Genomic DNA, 22,885 nt, shown 5'->3' on the forward strand with positions numbered 1-22,885 from the left:
GCAAATTTTTTTTGTTGTTAAGTTAATCAAACAGATACAATTAAGGCTTTTTTACCCTGAGTCTTCCAGGTCATCTGGAAACAGATTTCATTTGGCATCCAGTCTCTCGTGTTTTAACTGATTAATTTTTATTGTTTCCATCTTCATTACAAATTTTGCATGTAATAATTGCTAATTGTACCAGAGGAAAGAGTAAAAGAGAACTAGTTAGGATATAATGTGCTTATGTCTTTAGTAAGAAGACAGGTTGTATGTCCAAGAGTTCCTAGATCATCAAAAAACATTAATTACCTCTAAGTCTAAATTTTATGCAAGAATCAGATTTTCTTCCTTCTTCTTGCATTTAGAGCTTTGAAAGAAGAAAAATTTTCTGTTGATCATTTGCAATGCACTTAATAAATACATTATATACTGTACATTAAACTATTCACAGGCACTTGTGTCAGATCAACAGAAGGGAGTGTACTGTTGTTAATAAGTAGCACTTGTAGGAGAGTTCAGAACTGTACTAAACTAAAGCACCATAATTATACCGTGCTTTATTTTGGGAGAATTGAGCCTACTTTTTTTTTTTGGTTGACATTTTTTTGTTCCTGAATTTTTGTTGAGGCTTTTTGAAACGACAGCTGAAGTTTTGTTGATTTTTGTCCCAATGTGTTACAAAATACTATTAGGGGAATATCTTACAAAAAGATTTTCTGTCCTTTGTTTTCTATAATTCACCTGACACTTCTGCTATTTGTGAGAGAAAAATGATTTCAAAACTGAACAAGATTAACGTTAAAAATTTCTTAATTATTAATAGTAGGGTTTTTTTCATGTGAATGGACTGCTTGTTGCTGGATGAACAATTTCTGACAAACCAGACTTAACCAAATAGTGTAAACATTTATTTTTTTAGAAAAATATTTTACTATTTATTTTGACTTGTTCTTACACACAAATGTGACAATATGTTTTATTTTTTCCTTTACAAATTTCACTCACCATAAAATTCTTTTGTTTACTTATATGGAAATTGTACATAAATTCTTACCTTTGTTTGTACCTTTGGGTATTTTGAGTATGATGTAGATATTTTTCAATGTTTTGGAAAGTCTACCATTGTTTCAGCAATAGGGGGTAGCACTGATATCTCTTTTCATTTCTGTTTCTAATAAAACTATTAAATGTGTCCTTTAAATAAGTAATCTTTGTATTTCTCCCATTTCAGCCCTTCATTCCTTTGAAGGAATTGGAGCAATTTGACTTCGATATACAAAAAATGCTTGAACCACTGGAGGTTGAAATTCAGCAGGGAGTGAATCTGAAAGAGGAGGACTTCAGTAAAGATATGGTAATTTGGTTGAAATGGAAGTCTGAGAAAAATAAGCAGGGAGATGAAAAAACCTGAGTGAAAATCAGAAACCCATATTTGTGTCAGGATCTTTAGCTATAACTTGGGCAAAATTTTGCTATGCTAATATATTATAAAATCAAAAGTCCATATTAGCATTAAGTAATTTTTTTTGTGCTAACTTAATTTTTAGTTTGTCAGAAAAGCATTTCTTGTCCCTTAGGAGAACACTAAGCAGACCAGGAATGTTATCCATGGGTTCTATACTAGTACCAGCAGTATTAAAGAATATGGAATGAATATTAAAATCTCTGTAGTAGTATGAAGACCAGGAAAAGTCAGAATGATGTATCTAAGTAGGCAATATAGTGAAAGAAAACATTCAGAAAAAATAAATGCTCTTGAAAGGAAATGCCACTTGCCAATTTGTTCTTAACCAATCTGCTTATAGCATTTAATGTAAATAGGTTTTGTGGCTGTGGTAAGCTTTATTACTTATGTTTTATTGTTGCAAGTAGTAAAACCCTTTATTCATATTAGGTGGGGGGGGAACAGGGGGGAAGGAAAAAGAAGAGTAAAATACTGTAGTGCTTTGCTACTATTGAAATTGTGGTGTGTTTTCTCCAGAGTGATTTTCAGAGGGATGATATTTCTTGGCTGGACAATAAGGGAGATTTGTCTTTAGAACCCTCTCTTCTTGAGTCCTCAGCAAGATCAAATATATATTTGTTTACAACTGATATAAAGACTGAATGTTATTTTACTTTTAAGGAATTCTTCGAAGGTGTCTGTTTCATATCACTGCTGGAAGGATCATTACAGGACTTTCTTTTTTTTATGCAGGAAAAATAAAATTTAAGGCTGTGTGTGCTGCAGTGGTAAATCCTAAGTGAATCAAGTTTGATGGGGCAGCTTCCACTACTTGAGTGTATTTTGTTCCCTTTCTTTACATCAAATGCTTAGCATGGTTCAAGATACTCCCAGAAGCTGTGACATAGATTCAGCTTCAAAGATTCATGGATTTGTAGAAGGCTTCTACATAAAAAATAGTGATATAATTTTCCCTGTCAGAATAGCTGGTTTGCAGTGTGATGATACACAGAATGGTCAGTAATTGTGTGGTCTGCCAGCATACTAGCAATTTCAATTTCTACTGACAGTGATTTAGAATATTTTACATATATCTGTTCTTTTTGTTTGAAAGTAAAATATATTTAAAACTTTTGCCTCTAATTTTTTAATGCTTTTATACTGGATGCCACATAAGATCTAATATCAAACATCTATAGATTTGCAGATGCTGTCTTACTTTTATCCCTCTGCATATATTGTAGAAAGCAAGTAAAAGTTACTCGATCATCAGTATACAACTGCAAGTAGCTGTTACGTGATTACTTTAGCATAGTCATATCTACTAGTACTTAAGTAATAATTAGATTAAAATGCACATTATATCGGTTATTTTTTCAACTCAGAGTGAAGAGGATGAGAGCACAGTGAAAGAATTGCTGCAAAGGGGTGAGAGGCTGCAAAAGGGAGTCACAGATGAGAAAAAACGTGAGGAAATAAAGAAAAAACAACAGCTATTGAGGACTAAACATAATGCTCTCAAGGTATAGGAGCTACAGTTATAAGCATATGCTATTAAAACATTTTTTTCTTCATTTCAGGCCATTGTTTTGTTAAATGAGTTGTCATTACTGTTTAGAGATGAGTAATTTAAAACTATTTGGCTATAGACATATTTTCTTATACAGTTCTCTTGCTGCCTTTCAAAAGGCGTTTTACAATCTCCAGTTTGAGAAGTACTGTCTCATCCTCAGCATTACAACTGTGTGATTGCCAACTGCACAATACTGATTTCTTCGATAATTCCTTTTTTCACATACTATGTGTGTTTTGTATTTCTGCAACAGCACTCAAGACCTTAGTTTAGAATCAGTCCCCCCAGACTTGGATTCTCAGTTGAATAACACCCTTCTGGCCATGAATAAGTTGGCTTCTCCTTCAGTAAAATACTTACACGCTACATTTTTTGGTTAGAGGGCTGGCTCCAAACTCTCTAGAGCAGGGTAGGTGCTAGTACTGACAGACATAGCAGCTGAGAGGCTGAAACCCAAAACTGGATGTGAAAACTCTGAGTTGTCAGAATCCGGGAGGTAAAGCTGTATGATATTCTTCCTAGAAACACACATGGTGCAAAGTATTTGGACCAACTAATAGATATAACTGGAAGTCATCTTTCCATGGCAAATATAAGTGATGAAAGATAGACTCTTACAGCTGGAGGGTTCACATTGGTAACCTACCTGGAGCTATAGGCTCTGGCTACAATAGAAGAATTTTTATCTGGTCAGCAAGCAGAATTTTTCTTTCTTTCGATAATTCTGAGTAAGTTTTCTTTGGTTTGGGGAACATGGCACGTTTACATTTTATTACTTATTTATATGCATCCTCTTTCCTTTCCTGTGAATTTCATTCTAATTCTTACAATTTTGCAGACCTGTGTGAATTCAGGAGAAGGATAGCTAAAATATACTGTTGTTTGGTCCACATTTAAAAGAAGCTTGAAATCTATTGGGTGTGTCTTTGACTGCTCCAAGCTAAATGGAAGCAATTCATAATTTTTATGCTGGAGAAACAAGAACAGTGTTTGTTGCACTATTCTATTGACCAGATCATCTCTGGCTGTTTTTTATGGCATAGTGATGGATTTTACTTTGGGTGACTCAGTTAAGGCATTCACCCTGGTGGAAAAAAAAAAAATCAAGAATGGTTGAGGCAAATTAATCTGAGTATTTTTATATAAAATGTACCAGTATTTTTTTAATTTACTTCATAATAAGAAATTACAGTAATTAAAATATTTTCTGAATTCTGCATGAGTGAAATTAAGCAGATGTATATTTAATAACATTTATAAGGGAAAAAACCAGACACTATATACCTTCCTGCTAAAGAGAACTTTTAATACTTTATAAAGCAGTTATAAACACAAGACATTTGTTATGTACATGGTATTTAATTTAGAAAAAGGAAACCTGTCTTTGCAAACATTTCTGCATTGCAGTGATTTTCATCTGAATAGCTACAGAGTTTTCATGCAGGCTAGAAATTCACAGGATTCCACAAAATACAGAAGCCCCCCTTTTGGCTAGATACTAAGTGGGCTGTGTTTCCATCTGTCCAGTAAGTATTCTGAGCAGAAGTGTTGTATATAAAATATTGACATTTATGTAAGAGCCTTAACTTCTCTGAATATTGGTGACTGTCTCAGTGGTTTATTCAACATGTGAACAACACTGAAATAGGTAACCTCCTTTAAAACAAACAAAAAATGTTAATCTGATGTAAATATGTTCAATTACTCGTATACTTGCTATAAATATCAACATTTAATTAAAAAATTAGCAGCCTTGTACACTTACTTTCCCTTCAGTGTGCACACATGCCAGTTCATATTTTATAAGCCTTTAATTCATATTCTAATAATGTCTGCACTGTGAACAGGACTTGAGAGCTCAAAGAAGAAAAAAGGCTTTAGAGATTTCTCATCAATGGTATCAGTACAAGAGGCAGGCTGATGACCTAATGACATGGCTGGATGACATTGAGAAAAAGTTAGCCAGTCTGCCAGACCACAAAGATGAGCAGAAGCTAAAGGTAATGTTGTTTTGGGTTGGCAATGGTAGATCTTTTTGAATGATAGTTTATTAATTCAACAGACAGCAAATGCAACAATCCTGTCTTACAGAAAATTATAAGTTCTGTTCTCTTTTTTATATTTATAGTAAAACAAACCTTAATTATCTGTGTTCAAGCTGACATTTCTTTGTTGTACTATATTTTGTATTTGTTTCTTATACAGAATGCTATATAAATAATCTGAAACACACTAAATATAATGTTTTGTCAATAATACAGAAAGTGTGCAATGTATTAAGAAGCATCAAATGTTTTCTAGTAAAAATTGTAATTGATTTTATGTATCTTTGTTCCAGATGAACAAATGACTTACCGATATATGGATGACCTCTATCTCATGTTAGCACATTCATTTTCATCAGAACATATTCATATGTCACTGTCAAACTCTATAGATTTATTTACATACTGTCAAAGGTTTTCCTGGTTTATTTTACATCGTCTTTCTTTGCTTCATTCTCTGTTGAGTTTCCCACAGAGTAAAACAGGAGTTAACTAATACATTAAAGAGTCTAATAGTATATTTGTAAGCTGTTCGAACACTCTTTGTCCTGAATATGCTGACCCTTATTGAGAAAATAATTTCTCCAATTGCCCATCACAGTGTACTAGCAAGAACCTGAACATGGAAACTGTTGGCCTTTGCTAACAGTTTCAGAGTGTAATAGCTCTTAGGATCTCTACAGCCCATCTCCAAGAAGGTTCTTCAGTTTCAGTTATTTTTGTTTTATTTTAATGTAAAATAAGGTATTAAGTAGCTGTAAATTTTACTTGTGACAATAAAATGGAAATGGATTTTCTGACAGAAGTATTTTGCTAATTTTAAGTTGATTGATCTAGTTAGCTAACTGTCCTGGGCCCTGTATTGGTTTTGCTCACTAGGAGATTGGTGGAGAATTGGAGAAGAAGAAGGAAGATCTGAATGCGGTGCACAGGCAGGCTGAACGCCTGTCTAAGGATGGGGCTGCAAAAGCAGTGGAGCCAACCCTGATACAGCTCAGCAAGCGCTGGCAAGATTTTGAGAGCAAATTTGCTCAGTTTCGAAGACTCAACTATGCACAAATTGTGAGTTGTTACTGGCAAACCCATATGTTTGCAACTGCTACTACTAACAGCATCCTACTAACAGTGAGAGCATCAGGGTCAGTGTCAACTCTTCAGATATTAATAAGAAAAGCCCTATTGTCTGCAACTGGGGGAAGCTTTATATACTCTAATACTATAGTGATCTGCTTTGGTCTTAAAACTGCCCTTAAGTTAAATCAGTCAATTACAAAAAACTCAGCAATGAAAAATTCGTGTTGTTTTCTGTTGCCTCATTATTTTTCCATAACATTTATCGGTTTGAAAACATTAGTTTGCCATGCATCTATTTTGTTCACTGAACATGTGAAACACAAAAGTTGTCTTTTCCAAACTACCCATCCCATGCCAATTTTAATTGTTTTTTTTATTTGTCCATAACATGTTATATTCACTTTAGGAAGTGATTCAAAAAATTCTTATGACGCTATATATATGTGTCCTCTTCAAATTCTTGAATTCTCAAATAAGTTTTGTAAGAAAATGTAACTTTAAATTTGACAGGATGAAAACATAATTTTACGTACCATCTTCATGTCTTCTGATTTTGAGTTGTTTAGTTGTATATAAAATATGATTATTGGTATGGTTTATACATGCTGCAATAACTGGGTAAATAAAAGGGAAATAAACTGTCTCTGTTCCAGATTGATGAACAAAATATGTATTGAGTGTTACCCATTTGGAAGTTTACCAGAGGTTTTGCAGTTACATGACAGTTTTTTCTTGCCATTCCTACTACTCTGCTCATTGTCTTCTGGGCTTTTGATTTTATATGAAGAAAGATAAGATTTGCTTTCATGGAAGTTGTTGGGTTTTTTTCTGTAATTTTAAGGTGCTAGTAGTAAAAGGGTGTTTCATCAAAATGTAATTTTTTTTATTTATTTTTAAATGCACCTAGATTGCAGAGGGAACATACTGATAGGATAATGAAAATTTAAATATGTGAAGTGTTATTTTTAATTGATATATGCTAAACTATGTTTTTAAAAAGGAAAAAAGTTCCAATAATCAGCAATATGTATAAAATTTTGATAAATATAGTGCTCTATATAATGTACCATGTTGTGTATTTTTAACTTTTCTAATATTAAGTTACATAATGTATATGTAAAACTAATACTTTGGATAGTTATGCAGTTAATGGAATCAATCAGAGAAACATTAACTTTGGTTTGTATGTTATTAAATCTTGTTCCATCTGATTACACTATTCAGATTACTACAGTTTATATTAAACTTGATGGATGTAATCAGTCGTAAATTGTTTATATTGACATGGAGCTAGAGTGAGATTCACTTTGTCTTGTAAATGAGTTGGCTTTTTTTTAATGAATATATTTGTTCCTTTGATAATCAAGTAAGAAATCAGATTGTGCATGCAATTTATATAAAAACATTCTGCTGTCACTGTGCTTTTTATGTCACCCACCACCTACCATGGCAGGGGATGAATATATCTATTATAAAATTTTACTAGCAGATCAATAAACTTTATTTTAGCATATTTTTCTTTCAAATATATAAGGTAGATACACCAGCATGTTTTTGAATTGCTCAGATGAATGCACTCAACCAATTTTTAAAATTCGTGTAACCATTACATATGTTTTTATTCTTAAAATATATAATTATATACTATATTTATAACCTTGAAAGGTTAAATTTTTAATATTCTCAAATATTTCATGCAAGAAGGCTACTACTTAGTATTTATCTAGAGAATAAGGTTGTCCAATGAAATTTACATGTACACAGGACAATTACTGTATCCTCTCATTTCTCATGAAAAAATCTTGCTCTGTTGACAATTGCTAAGGTGATATTCATATGAAATATTTTATAATTTATACAGAAGCTACTGAGACTTGGGAGAGGCAATATATTTTCACAACCCAAATCAAAGTGAGAAGTGCAACGGCCTTGTTACTGTTACTGTTTTGACTTTGCTGAATTAGTGAAGCAGTGAATTTCTTTAGGGCTTTTTTCTTCAACAGCTTAAGTACCTACCTCACAGGGATGTTGTGAGGATTCATTAATTGTTTGTGCAAGACCTTAAAATGCAAAAGAAAAATGAAAATTCAAACTATTCACTTGAACACATGCATATACCATCAAAAATAACTTCCACAGAGATTTTCTATGTTAACAAACAACTGAATAAAGCCATACAATGAAAATACAAAATTGATTTTTTCTTTAAAGCAAAAGAAATAGAAAACTGCTGCATTTTTTATTTATAATTTATGATGTATTCAATAAGAGTTATTTAACAACTGAAAGTTGTTATTATAAATCAGTGAGGGTTTGGTTTTACTGTGTATCTTGCAATTCATTATGCTTCATTGAATAAATATAGCAAGACTGCACTGAAGAAAACCTTTAATTATCTTGCTTAATGACAGATTTGCATTTCTTACCTTTGTTGGAACTAATATATTTTTGATACCAAAGTGTGAAACTAGAATTATCATGCTCCCCTGGATTTTACTTTTCCCCGGTATTGGGAAGACCTGTCAGAGGGATATAGGAACCATGACCTTAGAAGGATTTGTGCTCTCTAGAGCAATAGATTGTTGCAAAATCCTCATTGTCCCACAAATACATAGCATTAAATATCCAACAACTAATTGACAAATATATATTGGTGTATATTTAGGAAAAGGGATTTCGTGTCACCACTTTGGGGAAGAGAGTGTGATGTACCACCTCAAACATGCATATTCTGTTTAATGGCATTTTTGAGATATTAATCAGTTTGGTATAGTGGTTCTCTGTGTGAAAACTGTCACTGAGTAATATGTGACATTCTATAGGGAAAAAGGTGGGTTTATGGCATTCACAGATTAAACATAGTACACAAATACATAAATGCAACTGCACACAACCTAAAATTACATTGAGTGGAAAAAAATTTTTGGAGTTCTTATCTTGCAAGTTTCTTCTCTCACACAATGTGGCAAAATAAACAGTGGGCAGAAAATCAGTTGGTAGTAACCAGTAGTGAAATCTGAATTACTTATTAAAAAGAGTGGAATATTTTACTATAACTTTTTAAAATTACAATTAAACACTAAATCCCACTGAAATCCATGACAGTTTAAGATACTCTTCAAAAAAAAAAAAGCTTTTTTCAGTTTAATCCTAAAAGAGTATATTTTTGAATATTAAAATTGCATGTATTTTAAAAAAAAAATCAGTAAAAAATAACATTAGAGAGCTTAAGGGACAATTATTTCTAAAGTACCTGTGCAGAATCTGAGATCATTAAGCCTTGGCCATCACACAGCATTTTTTGAGAAAAGTTGTCAATTCCCTCTGCTACAGACTAAACCTAAATCTTCAGTTACACTGTTTTTCTGCAACTGTTTAACCACTATTACTGGGTGTTGAAAACAGTTTTCTGTTGCAGAGAAAAAGCTAGGTTTGGATCAGTTAATTCAAGTCAGGATCTATATCGGTTGTTGATATGTTGATTAAATTTAATTGAATTATCCTAATGTCTGTTTTCTAGATTTTTTTCCCCAATGTTTTCATTTCAACAGTCTATGAGCATGTTTGTGTCATGACTCAGGTTAGATTTTCCTGAGCTGACTGAAATTATTCTGTGTGTAGAATGCTGAAGGCCTTTATCATTAGAAAACATTTTCTAGATGAACACAGCTGCGGAGCCTACACTGTAAATTCTTATTTCATATATGCCCTATTACCATATTTTATCAAGATACTCAACATTCTTTCAGCTGTTATACATTGTGGTCTTTCAACTTTCCTCTCTTGGGTCAGCTATGCATACTGGAAATAGTAGGACAGAGTATTGTTTGGACAAGAGAACCTCTTGCAATCTGTCAAAATTATGTGTCTCTTATTGTATAAACAAGCAAAAAAAAATAGGCTTACCGAAGTCATTTCAGTAGTTTTATTGGTGACACACACAAGCATTCTATTGAAATTTATGATCATTTTACTACTGAAATACTTGGGCCTGGATTTTGACCATACAGAACTGTCATTTTCATAACAGTTAGACTATGTTTTGATCAAGAATGAATAAGGAATATAGTTATACAAAACTTGTATTTATTTTTATCAGGTAAGTGGTTTAGACTGAGAAGTTCAGTAGTTACCTGCAACATGGATAAAATACCAGCACCCTTATTACTTACTTCATTTTTCCAAATAAAAGACATTATTCTCTTTAAGATCCTGTAAAGCATTCAGAAATTCAAAATGTCTGTCTCCTAACTGGATAATCACTTCAGGTGAGAGAGTATGTGATCAACTTCTGGAACCAGGTTAAGGACTGATCAAATTTACATATGAAATTCAGGAATTTGTTTAGTTTCAGACTTTTAAGAGCATCTTGCAATTTTCAGTTAATATTTCCCAGTGGAGCTCTATTTAGTAAGTATAATAAAATCTAAACTTTTTTTTTTTTACCATTAAAATGTTTATATATAGAGAGATATTTTCTAAAATATAAATCAAACATTAATTTAAATAAATATGTAACCATTAGATAAACACAGGACTTGGTGTCCTGATGATCTGTCTGCATCAAAATAATATGGACACTTCAATGGTAATGTGCTACCATTGTTTTCAGTTGTTGTTTTTGACTGTTTGCACAAACACTGGTGCTGGAATTAAGTGGTTTTCTTCTCTTATCCTTGCTTAAATGTTTCTTGGGTTAAATAAACAAGTAATGGTTGCCAAGAAGGGGCAAACTAATTCTTCATTATTTCAAGAATGAGTGGAGAGAGAAAGAGATAAAAAAGAGAAAAGACATTAGAAAAACAAACCAGAAAAATACCTACTAGACAAAAGAACTGTACAGTGATGGATTAGTATCCAATTCACCTGTGCACTCTGGGTCTCTTAAGAACAGGACAGAGGTGATACTGTGACACCATTTAACATTTCTGACATTGGTAGTGGCACCTTTTTAAATGAATAGGTTTACACAGCATAGCTAAAGACTGGGTTTTTTTGACTATGGTCTGCAAAAAGCATGAGGATGAATGAGGAACTCTGGGAAGAGAATCACATAAATAGGTTTACACCTATTTTCCAGCATCCATCAACTTGGAAATTCCTATTAGAAAATGTATTCCAAATAGTTTAAGTGTATTTAAAATCCTTTAATTTTTTGTCTGATTTAAGATAAGGTTATGGGAAAGATGGGACAATAGCCACTGAAGATTGATATTGTCTTTGATATAGCTCAAGAAGAGCTAATTTTATAGATGTGTTTTAAAATGCACTTTACCTTCTCTGTCTAAAATGAATGCATGCAGTGTTGTGGTAATTTAAGAGAAGACAATCCATAGCCTTTTTTTATATAAGTGGACCAGTTTACTGTCCTATTTTGACTTTTTCTAAATCATATTTGTCTTCCCTCATATTTCCTTGTTAATTCTGTACAGTATACACTCTCATCACTGCAAAGCTATTGTAATCTAATAGAATTAAGTTAAAAAATCCCATATTGTGAGTGACAGAACTTTACAGAAAATATTTTTCTCTGCCATTTTTCATTATCTGTTATAAACTTCAATGAAGTGATATAAATTGCATTTTCAACTTTAAAAGTGAAGCTCACTATCTTTACCTCATCACATAGGAGCAAAAACTCTAGTTGCAACATGTAGTAAAGCAGAGTTAGAAATTTGTCTTTAAATTATGTAGTTATACAAACGTGGTCTTAGCCACGCCACAGGCTTTTCTCACTATCATCTCAGTATGGTTGAGATGGATACAAGACCACCAGCCTATGGTTAAAAAATCATGTACAGCATAGCACCCAGTGGTCTCTGCTTTCAGACTAAACTGAGCATTATACTATTATAATATTTTCTTCTTTATCATTACGCAGTTATTTGGAAAACAGGGCATCTAATTACCATCTTATTTTCTCTGCTGTAGCATATTATGATTTATTAGCGTAATAAATTACATGGTGTGGATTTCGGTGTCAAAAATTTCTTGGCAATATTATTGCATTAAATAATAAGGGAAAAGACCTTCTGCAGAGTGATCTGCCCCTTAATAACAGTATCTTTTGAAGAGGCTATGACATTCATCTCTTGTCTACAATTCAGAATGTCAACATCACTCGTGATTTGAGGGTTTTTGGTTTGTTTTTTTGTTTATTTGCTTGTTTTTGTGGATGCATCTGAGTATACACACAAAGGTAGAGAAGGAAGCAAATTTGAAGATGTACAGTGTGAGTGCTGAATTATCTATTTGAGCATATTTAATTAGCTTTCAAAACTGCTGGATGGACAGCAATTTTGTTCACATCATTTAAAAAGCAAATCTATGTCTTGAAGTAACAAAATCAGCCTAAGTGACAAAACCTATTGCTATAATGTATGGGCTTATCTCTATAAGTGTAGATTAAAGATGGAAAATCATTAGGTAACTTTTTAACATTTCTGGAAGGTGTAAGAGTTTAAGCTTTAGGACTTTGCTCTTTGAAGATGTTTGCATTCATTGTGAATGTGGTTCTTAACGCTATTTTTAGTTTATTTTCTAAATTATGTCAACATTATCAGATGCAGCTGGCATAAGTATCTGGAAAGCTAGCATCATAAATCAGCAGTCAGTTTCAAAATGGTTTTGTCAATTCAGGTATCAATAGTATGTATTCCAACATTTTTGAGCTTTATCTAACGTTAATTGGTTCTTGGTGATCACTCAGTAGTTACACATACATACTTAAAACAGCCCTAAAGCATCATGCCCTTAGGCAGCATAAATGCTATCTAAGATTGTGGCACTTCTGTAGTCTTAATAAATCAGCCATTAAATAAGTTGGCATTGACCAAAATCTGTTTTTAAGTAGTCTGACTTCCAGAAAATTGTGTCATACTAGTTCTGCCACTATTGTCACCGTTTCACCTCTATAGCTTATTGCTGTCCAAGAAACATGATTTTGAAATTCTGTTTTGAGGAAAAAAAAAATTTGAAAATCCTTCTATTCTTTTGGGTACTTCCTGCTGTGTGGCTGAATTTGAGTACATGATACTGGTTTAACAAAATCAATAGAGCCTGCCACAACCGGACATTATAGCTACAGGAGAGTAGGACTGTGTTCAAGAGTTTAATTTTCTGAAGTGTCAAGTACATATGTACTGAAGTATGACATGTATAATGTCTGTGTGTTTTTTAGGTGTGAAAAATTGCAAGATCAATGCAAGAAATGTCTTAACTCCTCTGGATTCATGTATTCTATAGTTAGCATATGAAAACTTCCAAGTATGTTTTGTCTACTGGAAGGTAACACATATAAATCAATTACAAAAGTATTTTCCAGTTAAGCTCATAAAATTCTAAACACCATTTTAAAATACTTGCTGAAAACTAGTCTAGGATGTAGACTTTGCAGTGTTCTGATTTTTCTCATTCCAAAATGTAATGTAAGCATTTTTGTATTCATGATTCTTAATACTGATAATGGCTATCTCTCTTGGCTCACTGAAACTATCTCCCCCCAAAATCCTACCGACTGTGCATGGTCTGAGCAGTGTTTGGTAGACACTTATGAGATAGACTCTTTAATGGATTTAATAATTCCTTTTATAATGTTACAAATATCTGTTTAAAGTTACCTGACAGACATACAGATTTCCTTGTCAGTTTTGCTCTACTGCAATTATTAGGATTGAGATATGCCATCATTACCAGAAGTAATTAAGATATATGCATAATTTATTTAAAACAAGAGACATTTTCTATACCCCAGTAGTTCCAATTAACCAATAATGCTGTAATGCTACCCTATTTTGTTTTTCTTCCGGACATGGCAACATTGCAAATGTGGTATAAGATAAACATTAGTCTATTTTTTTTCTTTTCTTTTCTGAAAAAATTACTTATATCACATATACTGAATTGTATGAGAGTCTTCTGCCCCTCATTATAGTTGAAATTAATTTCTTTTTCTCTTTGCTTAGAAAGTAGATACCAGTGGAAGTTATCAGGTTAAAAGTTAACAGTAGGACTGCTGGAATTTCTGAATCATCTTAGTCCCTTATTTCTGTGCATGTTAGCAGGTGTTTAGTAAGGAGAGCTGGGTAAGTTTTCAAATAATCTGCTTTTAGTTTCAATGTGTAGATGTACCTCAGTTTGAGGAGAGTTCCTATCTAGAAGCAATTATCTAAGACAGAATAAAATTATTGTTCAGCAAGTGAGAAAGGGGTTTCCAAAGGTGTTCATTTTGCTACTTGACCAAGTGTATTTGACATCTTGGAGGGCTCCAAAGGCATGAGGTGGTGAGGAACACAAAGCACCAAAATGCTTTGTCATAGTTTTTAAACTATACATTAAAAAAAAGAAGAAAGCAGGATTGCAACTGTGAACTCTGGGTTTAAAGTCTTAAATTAATTGCTAAAGCTTTTGTCTGTATCTTTCTTCTCCTCTTCCCCTGTCCCCACCACATCTAAACAAGAAAACAATGCACTCATCACAGTGTAGCAGAACTATCTGAGGTATTGGGAGATATCCCATAATTTAAGCCTATACATACGGGAAAGAGACATTTTCTTATGGAGAAAACTTTTGCATTTCAATGAAGTCATGAAGGGGACAAATAAGACAATATAAATAGAATTAAGTTCAGGCTGGTTGATGCCTGTTGATTGATAGTTTTCAAAATCAAAGCCTGCAATTTTCTATTTTCTTTTTTCTACTCCTAGAATCTAAAATTTACTGAATTAATTAATGACATTATTAGGAATATCTTCATTTTAGCTAGCTTTATTTAATTTTATGTCTAGATCAAGTAGATTCATTTTATCACAGAAGAAAAACTGTTAAAGCAGCATTTCTCAAGTAAGGTATGCCTTAGCAGAGAAGTGTTGTGAAGGCATAAAGCACTCTGTGTCCAAGAACAGTGCTGAAAATAGTCATGTATATTTTTAAAGTCTCTATTTTTTTATATAAGTAACTGATGAATACAAGCATTAAACTATATGGTTTAAGTGTTGCAATGTGCAGGATTTTGTGGACTGCAACCACTCTGCAACATGAGTAGAAAAAAAATCATATACATGAGACTGTATTTATGTTCGTACTTAAATATATTATTTTCTTTCAATATTTTAAATCTATTTTACTGTTTACAACTGCCTTTTAAGGTCTTGTCTTCATAGAGTTACATAAAGAATTTATAAATTTTTAATCCTGCATCAAGGATTTATGTCTCTCTGTACTTGAAAGAGATGCTCCTCTTTGTACTGATAACTTGTTTGTGATTGACTAAGGCCATCCCACCTCATAGTGAAAATTCCATATAATCAGTATAATTTTGAACTTTCTACTTATATGCACACTAACAGGTAAGATATGCTAACAACACTGAAGACAGAATAAATTTTTGTGAATGTCAGCTGACCTTACCACTCACAGTTGGCATAGGAACGGGTGAATAAAAGCTTTTTTATAAACATGTACTTGAAAGTGATTTTGTTGAACTCTGATAGCATTTTATCATACTTTTGTGTGTCTAATTCTTTATTTGACATAGTGATGGTGAACATGGCCTAGCAAATATGTGGTTCACAAGTTTTTGGACTCTCTGAGGTATCACTGCCTTTGTCCAGAAGATGTGTGTTGTCTGCTTCATTTTTTTTCATATGTGTAGCACACCACATTTATTCTGCAGAGGTGACAGACTTTTTACACTCATATACAGATGATTGTAAAGAATACTTTCTCAAGTGTTATTTCACTCCAGGAGTAGGCACATGTGTTTGTTTTCCTTGAACATCTCACCAGGATGTCACCAGGAGCAGTGCTGAGGTACAGCAATGGAGATTGGGAGTGTTTATAGCTTTACTCCTCCCATGTTTGTGTGAAGTCATTAAATCAAAAGCACAGACCCTAAGGTTTGGAACCCTATCATGAGAGGGACCAAAAATGGAACAGTTGTCAAGATCTAACACAAAAAGTTGGAGGCTTTCTGGGTGTAAGCTCTTTAACAGCAAAAGTGGTGTTGGGATTATTCCTTCTAAAAAAGAGGAAAGGAAAAAGATTCATTGAGATTAGTGAAAGGTGCTTTAACAATGAATTTTCCACTGTTAAAAGGAAATTAACAGCATTCTCCAAGACTAGTTAGCTCTGATGCCACCACAGTGTTAGATGTAGGCAATAATGATCACAAGTATTTCTTTGGAGAAAATATGTGAATTTCTTGGCAAAACCTGCATTATTCTGGTACATTTTTGTCAGGTTTTTGTTGTCATTTTGTTTGGTTGGTTTGTTTTGGTTTTGCTTATTGGCCCTCTCTGTAAGGGACAGTTCATGAATTTGTTTCTTACAGTGTTGTCGCACTTGGTAGGGCACGGTAACTATCAATAAAATCAGATTAGGTGGAGTCATGTGTATGGAAGGATTGTCTCCCTTAAATAAAATTATGTAATGATGGGGAAGAAAATTCAATTTACTATTCTAGAAATGATAATGCTTGGTAACAAGCAATGTATGAAATGTTAAATCTTACACAAAAGAAGTTGTTCTTTCAGAGACAAAAATATCTTGCACAACATTATATCACTGATAATCAAGGAATTAATTAAATCAATATCTAAAATACTGAAATTGTATTTTACAGAAACAGTAATATAGGAAATGGCCAGTTACCCCAGCATTTCTCAATCACTTAACAGTTTATTTGTATTATATATATATATATATGTTTTTATATATATGTTGTACTATATATTTCTAAAAATATTAAGTATTTTTAAGTAACTCTCACGCATTCTGCCATTTTATCAGATTCAACTTATCCCAAACCCATTCTTAAATGGTTATCTAAAACTTTAATTTTCACTTTCCTATTGATTTTTAATCCTTAATCTTAACCTACTGTGGTTCTGATGAGCCATCTTGGCATTAGTAATTGCATATATCTCTACTGCATTAATACTCTTTTAATAGTAGCTGCTCCCAGCTGCTGTGATTCCTTTTGTAAGTTCTTTCCTCACTCTAGGGTTAGGATATGATTCAGTTTCAGCTTTGCCTTTCTGGTAGAGATGCTTGTCCAGAATCTGCCAGTTTTATTGTCTATCATAAGGCAAGTCCAGGGAACATTGGGACAAGCTAAAAATTTTTCTCTTTGCTGATTAAAATTGTCGGTTCTGGACATGCCTACCCTTCATTCCTTGGTGCAAGATGACAACTTCTGCCGTGGGTTCTATGATACCTTCAATGCAGGAAAGAAGGAAAGAAACACCTGTGACTGTTGAAAACCCCAAAAAAGACAAAGATTCCTAATCCTTGATTTCTAAAGTAGTATCAAATTTTCAACTTTTTTTTTTTTTTAATAGTATTCAGAAACTAATTTATTTTGACTGTGAGTTCTTTTTGGAATAAGGTATTAAATAATGTACCAAAATATGAGGGCAGTATCTGGTAGGTGTCTATTCTTAAATATCTATCCCTTTGTTTATTTATTTATTTATTTATCTGATTGTAGTATTTTAACTAACTTAATTTTTGTTTAATTATGTTTAACTAACAATATAAACAGTAGAACTAGTAATTATGCAAGTAATCCACCATCTATGAGAAATATTAATTTAAAGTTTCCTGTAAGGGCACTGTGAATATACACTTGCATACATCCCATTTTTCTTCTTAACACTGATTGAAGGGTACCCGATTTTGCCTCTATAAATAATTAACGGTGATATCCATTAAGTACTCACACATTTGATTTCTGCTTGACTTTTTTGTAGTTTCAGGAATTGTTTAGAGTGAGAAGACACAGATTTTGTTTTATCTAAAGACATGCATGTGCATATATGTGTGTACATATATTTAGTAGCCTAAATTTGGGTTGAAAAGAGTAGGCTAATCTCATACAACTACAAAAAATAATCATATATTTTATGCTGCTTTACATATTCATGTGACCTCTTTTTGAATGAAAACCCTTGCATACCTAGCATGCACTTTTCATTACTGTGAATAGAAATATTCTGTCCTCTGTTTAAAAAAGAAAAATGTAATTATAGTTAAAATGTTCCTTATGTGGGTCTGAAGTTCACTACTATACGTAGAAGTGTCACAGTGTAGTCCTGAGGAATTAAAATGCATGCAGGCCTCAGTGGCCTGTTGAGATTCCCCCATTTTCTAATCAACTGGGACAGCTTTCTCTTTAGGTTTACTGGAGTAAACTGTTATTTTTGCAGAGTGTGTGATTCATGAAACATTCGGGGGGAGGGGGAGGGCAAGCACAATTTTTTAAAAGAAATTTATTTTAAATAATAAAAATTATAGCAGTGATATGTAATTAGAGAGGTTTCAGTGTTAGCAGATGTACTGAGAAAGTCATTTTGTGAGAAAAGTGTAAGCAAAGCAATTAAATTTGCATAAGAAATGCAACAAAATAACACAAGTCTACAGATAACTTTATGGGTTTTATATGTGATATGCATACATCTTCTAGAGTGTGTATATGCATATTTTAAGACTCTAAAGAAAATTGAAGAAGCAGATGACTCAGCTCGGTAACTGAAGAGAGAAATATATCCTGAATTAAAATGAGACACCTTGCTGAGGTAGAGTGTGCTTATAATTGTTTTCTTTTTGCTTAATGTATGGCTGAATAATTATTTTGTTTTATTCCTGGACCACTGATCAATTGTCTTTCACATAAAAGTCCATAATTTTCTGTTAGGAGTGAAAGATCTAAATAATAGAATTTTTGAACATTTACCAACAATTACTCGTAAAATTCTTTGAGGTCCTCAGTAATTAAAGTTTACATTTTTGAGAAGACAGACATCAAACACAAAGGATTTTGGTCCCACACTAGGAATCCATAAACAAACTTTTGCTTATGAAACCACAAATAGTTTATAGCGTAGATTTTGCATTTTCTAATGGCCATGCAGGTGATCTGGTATTTGGGGTTTAGTTAAGAGAAGCAATCACAGGTCTCCCTGCTCCAAAGCACACTTTGGGTATTACATTTTCACAGTTGGTATTACAAAGCAAATGGGAAATACAGAGAATTTATATAAAAAGCCACTTTCTTGTCACCTAATATGCCAGTATGCTTTAAAGTGCCATAGATCAACTAAATGTTTTCTTGGAACTAAAACATTCTGGGATGTCTTTACATTTGGTGTATGCATGTGCTTCTAGAATAGGGTGTCTATTTCATATTTTTCCAGATTAAAAAAAAAAAAAATTAAAAATTCCTAACTTCACAAAGAGGTGTGTTGCTGAGTTTTCTTTTAGAAATAAGAATGCATTAAAGACCTTTCAAATCACAAAATTCCAAATTGTACTTTCTAGTTTGAAGAGCATGTTTTTAGTATAGTGTTGAAAGTACAGAGTTGACATATTTGTTTTGTGTTGCATTTTATTTAAGGAATCATGTCTATTATACAAGTCATTTTACTCGATACCTTGAAATTATTTAGTATTTTAGACTTGGCATGCATGAAATTTCTTAATGAAGGACAGATTTTTCAAGAGGTGTGATGATTTAAAATGAAAGGGCTAGCACTAAAATCTCAGTAACACCATAATCTCAGCATACTCTTGCATTTCCTATCTGCATTTCTTTGGAGAGTAGAAGAAAAGTTTGTACATTCTTGCATGGATTAATTTCAGTACCTGCCATTTCAAACACACAAGGAATATGAGTGGTGTGTGTCAGAAAGCTCAGATATTTCCTGCATTTTTCTTTGGAAGTTACTTTTGATTGTTTCTGGGTTGTGAACTGGAAATTGCATTAAGTTATAATTTTTCTAGTGTTAAGAAACTAAAGGAAGCATTCTGTTGTATATCTGTACTAGCAAACAGTTCGTGAAGATACAACTTTTATGATGACTGAAACTAGGACTGTGGAAACCATTCATGTGCCTTCTACATACCTGGCAGAGATCCTTCACCTTCTGCAAGCTTTGTCTGAAGTGGAAGAGCGCCTTAATTCTCCTGTTCTGCAGGCTGGGGATTGTGAGGATCTCTTCAAACAAGAAGAGTGTCTCAAGGTAAGATGGAAAGATTTTCTTAGCAATGATTAGATTACATCACTTTGGGTCTTCTGTATATTGACAGCCTGTACTCATCCTGAGACATCTGTTCTACAAGTGCTAAACCACTCTCTGTGATGTGTGCATATATGGATGTTTGTCTGTGGGGGCACACTGGGGCAAAGTAGCAAAACACTGAAGTGTTAATTTATTTTTGCCTATTTAACCTGTATTTGGAGGACAAGGTCATTAGGGTATCTGCAAATTATGTCCTTGAATGGGAGAGAAAGGATGGCGATGGCCACACAGTATATTTAAAGATAGAATTGGTGGTTAAAGGTTTGTTTGTCTGTGGATAATGGAAAAAAATTCTTCACTGAAATGGGTTTTAAGGATTGAAACAGGCTCCCCAGGGAAGTGGCTGAGTTACCATCCCTAGAGTTATTTAGGAGATGTGTAGATGTGCCACTTGGGGACATGGTTCAGTGGTGGACTTGGCAGTGCTGGGTTAATGACTGGACTCGATTTAGGTCTTTTCCAATCTAAATCACAGAATATTCTGAGTTGAAAGGTACCACAAGGATCATGAAGTCCAACTCTTAAGTGAATGGCCCGTGCAGGGATTGAACCCACAATCTTGATGTTATTAGCACCATGCTCTAACCAGCTGAGCTCATCACCTAGTGGTTAAATTATTTTATGATTCAATGATTGGTAAGTATAAGTTATTACTAAGTAACCCTGTCCACACCCAATCTTTGGTGCTTTATTTTATTGTATGATTTTTTAAATTATTGGAACAGGAACAAAACCAAGTAAAATTTAACTGTTGCATTCAATGTTAGAACCAAAAACCTTGAGGTCTCATTGGGTCTGTACTCCATGTAGTTATTATTTCAGTTTAATTAGCTAAACAGTGAATATTGTCCAACAGTTAGATAATGTGGTTAAGAAAAATCAAATTTTGTATTGTTAGTATGACTTTAAATATTACTGTGTGGTTTCTTCAGTGCTTGAAATATTGCTGCCTGTTTGTTCAATACTTGCAACAGCAAAATCCTTTGGAATCGGTGGAATTTTTCCAACACAGAATTGACATAAGAAGAGAATAAGATTAAGTTGTAAGTCTAAGTAGATGAATGAGTTATCAGCTTTCGCAGAATAATGTTTGTGTGAGGAAAGCCTTGTAAAAAATCATGCTCAAGTGCTGTATATAATTATAGCAATTCCAAATTGTCATCCAGGATGAAGAGAAGACTACATTTCCATTTTCCCGTGATTATTTAGGGAAAGGAAATTTTTTTTAAATACAGTAAATATTAGCCTAAAGAGGCTGGAAATTGCCTACAGTCAGCTATAAGAAAGAAGCTTAGAGGGAGAATCAAGGCAGTGGCTCTGGCTATATGCTCTGAATTTTCCTCTCTAGGAATCCATTTATCTCTTTCCAGGTCAGAGGATATGTAACAACACCATATCCATATACTGCTATTAGCTTCTGTAAAATCACATCTATTCAAAATTTTTATACATTCAAAGATATTATATATTTTCAGCATTTGTATACACACACATATGCACACACACAAATATTCTTACTAGCTTGTGAAAATTAGGGTGTTTTCCATTTCCTAGCAAGGCAGTAGAGCTGGGTAGTGAAGCATAACAGTGAAGTGTTGGATCAAAGGAAGCACAGAACTGGTAATAGGATGTCAATCAATAGGTGTCAAATACCAGTAGGCTGTTTCTTTTACCACTTCTGATTTAGTACCAGTAGATTAAAGTCAGTCTGAATATTGAAGCACAAAACGTGCCAATCTAATTGTCATTCTTCATTTGAAACAATCCCTTCTGCACAAAAAACCTGGACTATGTAAATCAAGGCTAATGAGCCCCTACTTGATCCTTGTTAATGAACTTTTGTTCATGAATAGATTGGATGGAGAAACAGTGGTCTACCTCAGGAAGTTTACTGGGAAATGACTTCCTTTTTGTTCTTCTTAATGCTTTACATGTGGGCTAGCTTTATCTGATTTATATCCATAAGTAATCTGTTCTTCACCCACATATATTTGGCATTATTGGGGTTGACACCAACTTTAATAATACTGATTACTGAGGTTACAAGTAAGTACTACCATAGGTTTAATTTAACTGAACTATTAAATTGTTATGAGACACATTTGTGGGCACAGTTCCATCTTCCTCCAAAATAAATCTCTTAGAAGAGGCGAATGTGTCTTGCACAATCGTGGGCTTTTGGAAGGGTATAGGTTTGATCTGAGCCTGCTTAATGAATATTTATTTCCAGGGAAAAGCATCCATCATTGCCATTATCCTGCAGTAAAAATAGAAAAGTAGTGCATAAATTGTTCAGCAGCTGGTTGGGAAAGGTTTGAAATTAAATTGTCGTTGATTTTTTTTCTCTGACAGATTTGCATGAATCAAATTACAAAACTGTCATGAATAGCGCTGTGTTTTAAAACTGAGATTTTTTTTTTCACTCTCATTCAGAAAGAATCCATTTTAATTAATCCGTAAAAGGAAAAATAAGTTTATTTACAAAGAATATTGAATACAAATTAAAAATTGCTAATATTAATTGTCATAGATAATTCAAGAACTAACTTTTTATATCAAAGGCATGTGAAGTTAGTAAAATATGAGGTTTTGCAGCAGAAATCTGGTAGCTTCTAACATTTAGTAAACTGTAATACTTTAATGAGCACTTCAGTATATCTGCTCAAATCAGCTCCTAGGAATGTTTTTC

General features: G+C 33.1%; 1 protein-coding gene across 9 annotated transcripts in view; it reads left to right on the plus strand.

The window, feature by feature from the left end:
* DMD (dystrophin) overlaps window positions 1–22,885 on the plus strand; it is an 896,220-nt gene that overhangs the window by 282,681 nt on the left and 590,654 nt on the right. For 8 of the 9 annotated variants that reach the window (XM_017733467.1, XM_017733459.1, XM_017733457.1 and 5 more), the window contains 5 exons: window positions 1,214–1,336; window positions 2,812–2,949; window positions 4,847–4,999; window positions 5,924–6,106; window positions 19,942–20,136. In XM_017733467.1, coding sequence (XP_017588956.1) covers window positions 1,214–1,336; window positions 2,812–2,949; window positions 4,847–4,999; window positions 5,924–6,106; window positions 19,942–20,136 — 792 coding nt within the window. The remainder of the gene's footprint in view (window positions 1–1,213; window positions 1,337–2,811; window positions 2,950–4,846; window positions 5,000–5,923; window positions 6,107–19,941; window positions 20,137–22,885) is intronic. The other variant, XM_017733462.1, reaches the window with a different exon arrangement.

The sequence above is a fragment of the Corvus brachyrhynchos genome, unplaced genomic scaffold (assembly GCF_000691975.1).
Source record: "Corvus brachyrhynchos isolate BGI_N302 unplaced genomic scaffold, ASM69197v1 scaffold34, whole genome shotgun sequence".
Lineage (NCBI taxonomy): Eukaryota > Metazoa > Chordata > Aves > Passeriformes > Corvidae > Corvus > Corvus brachyrhynchos.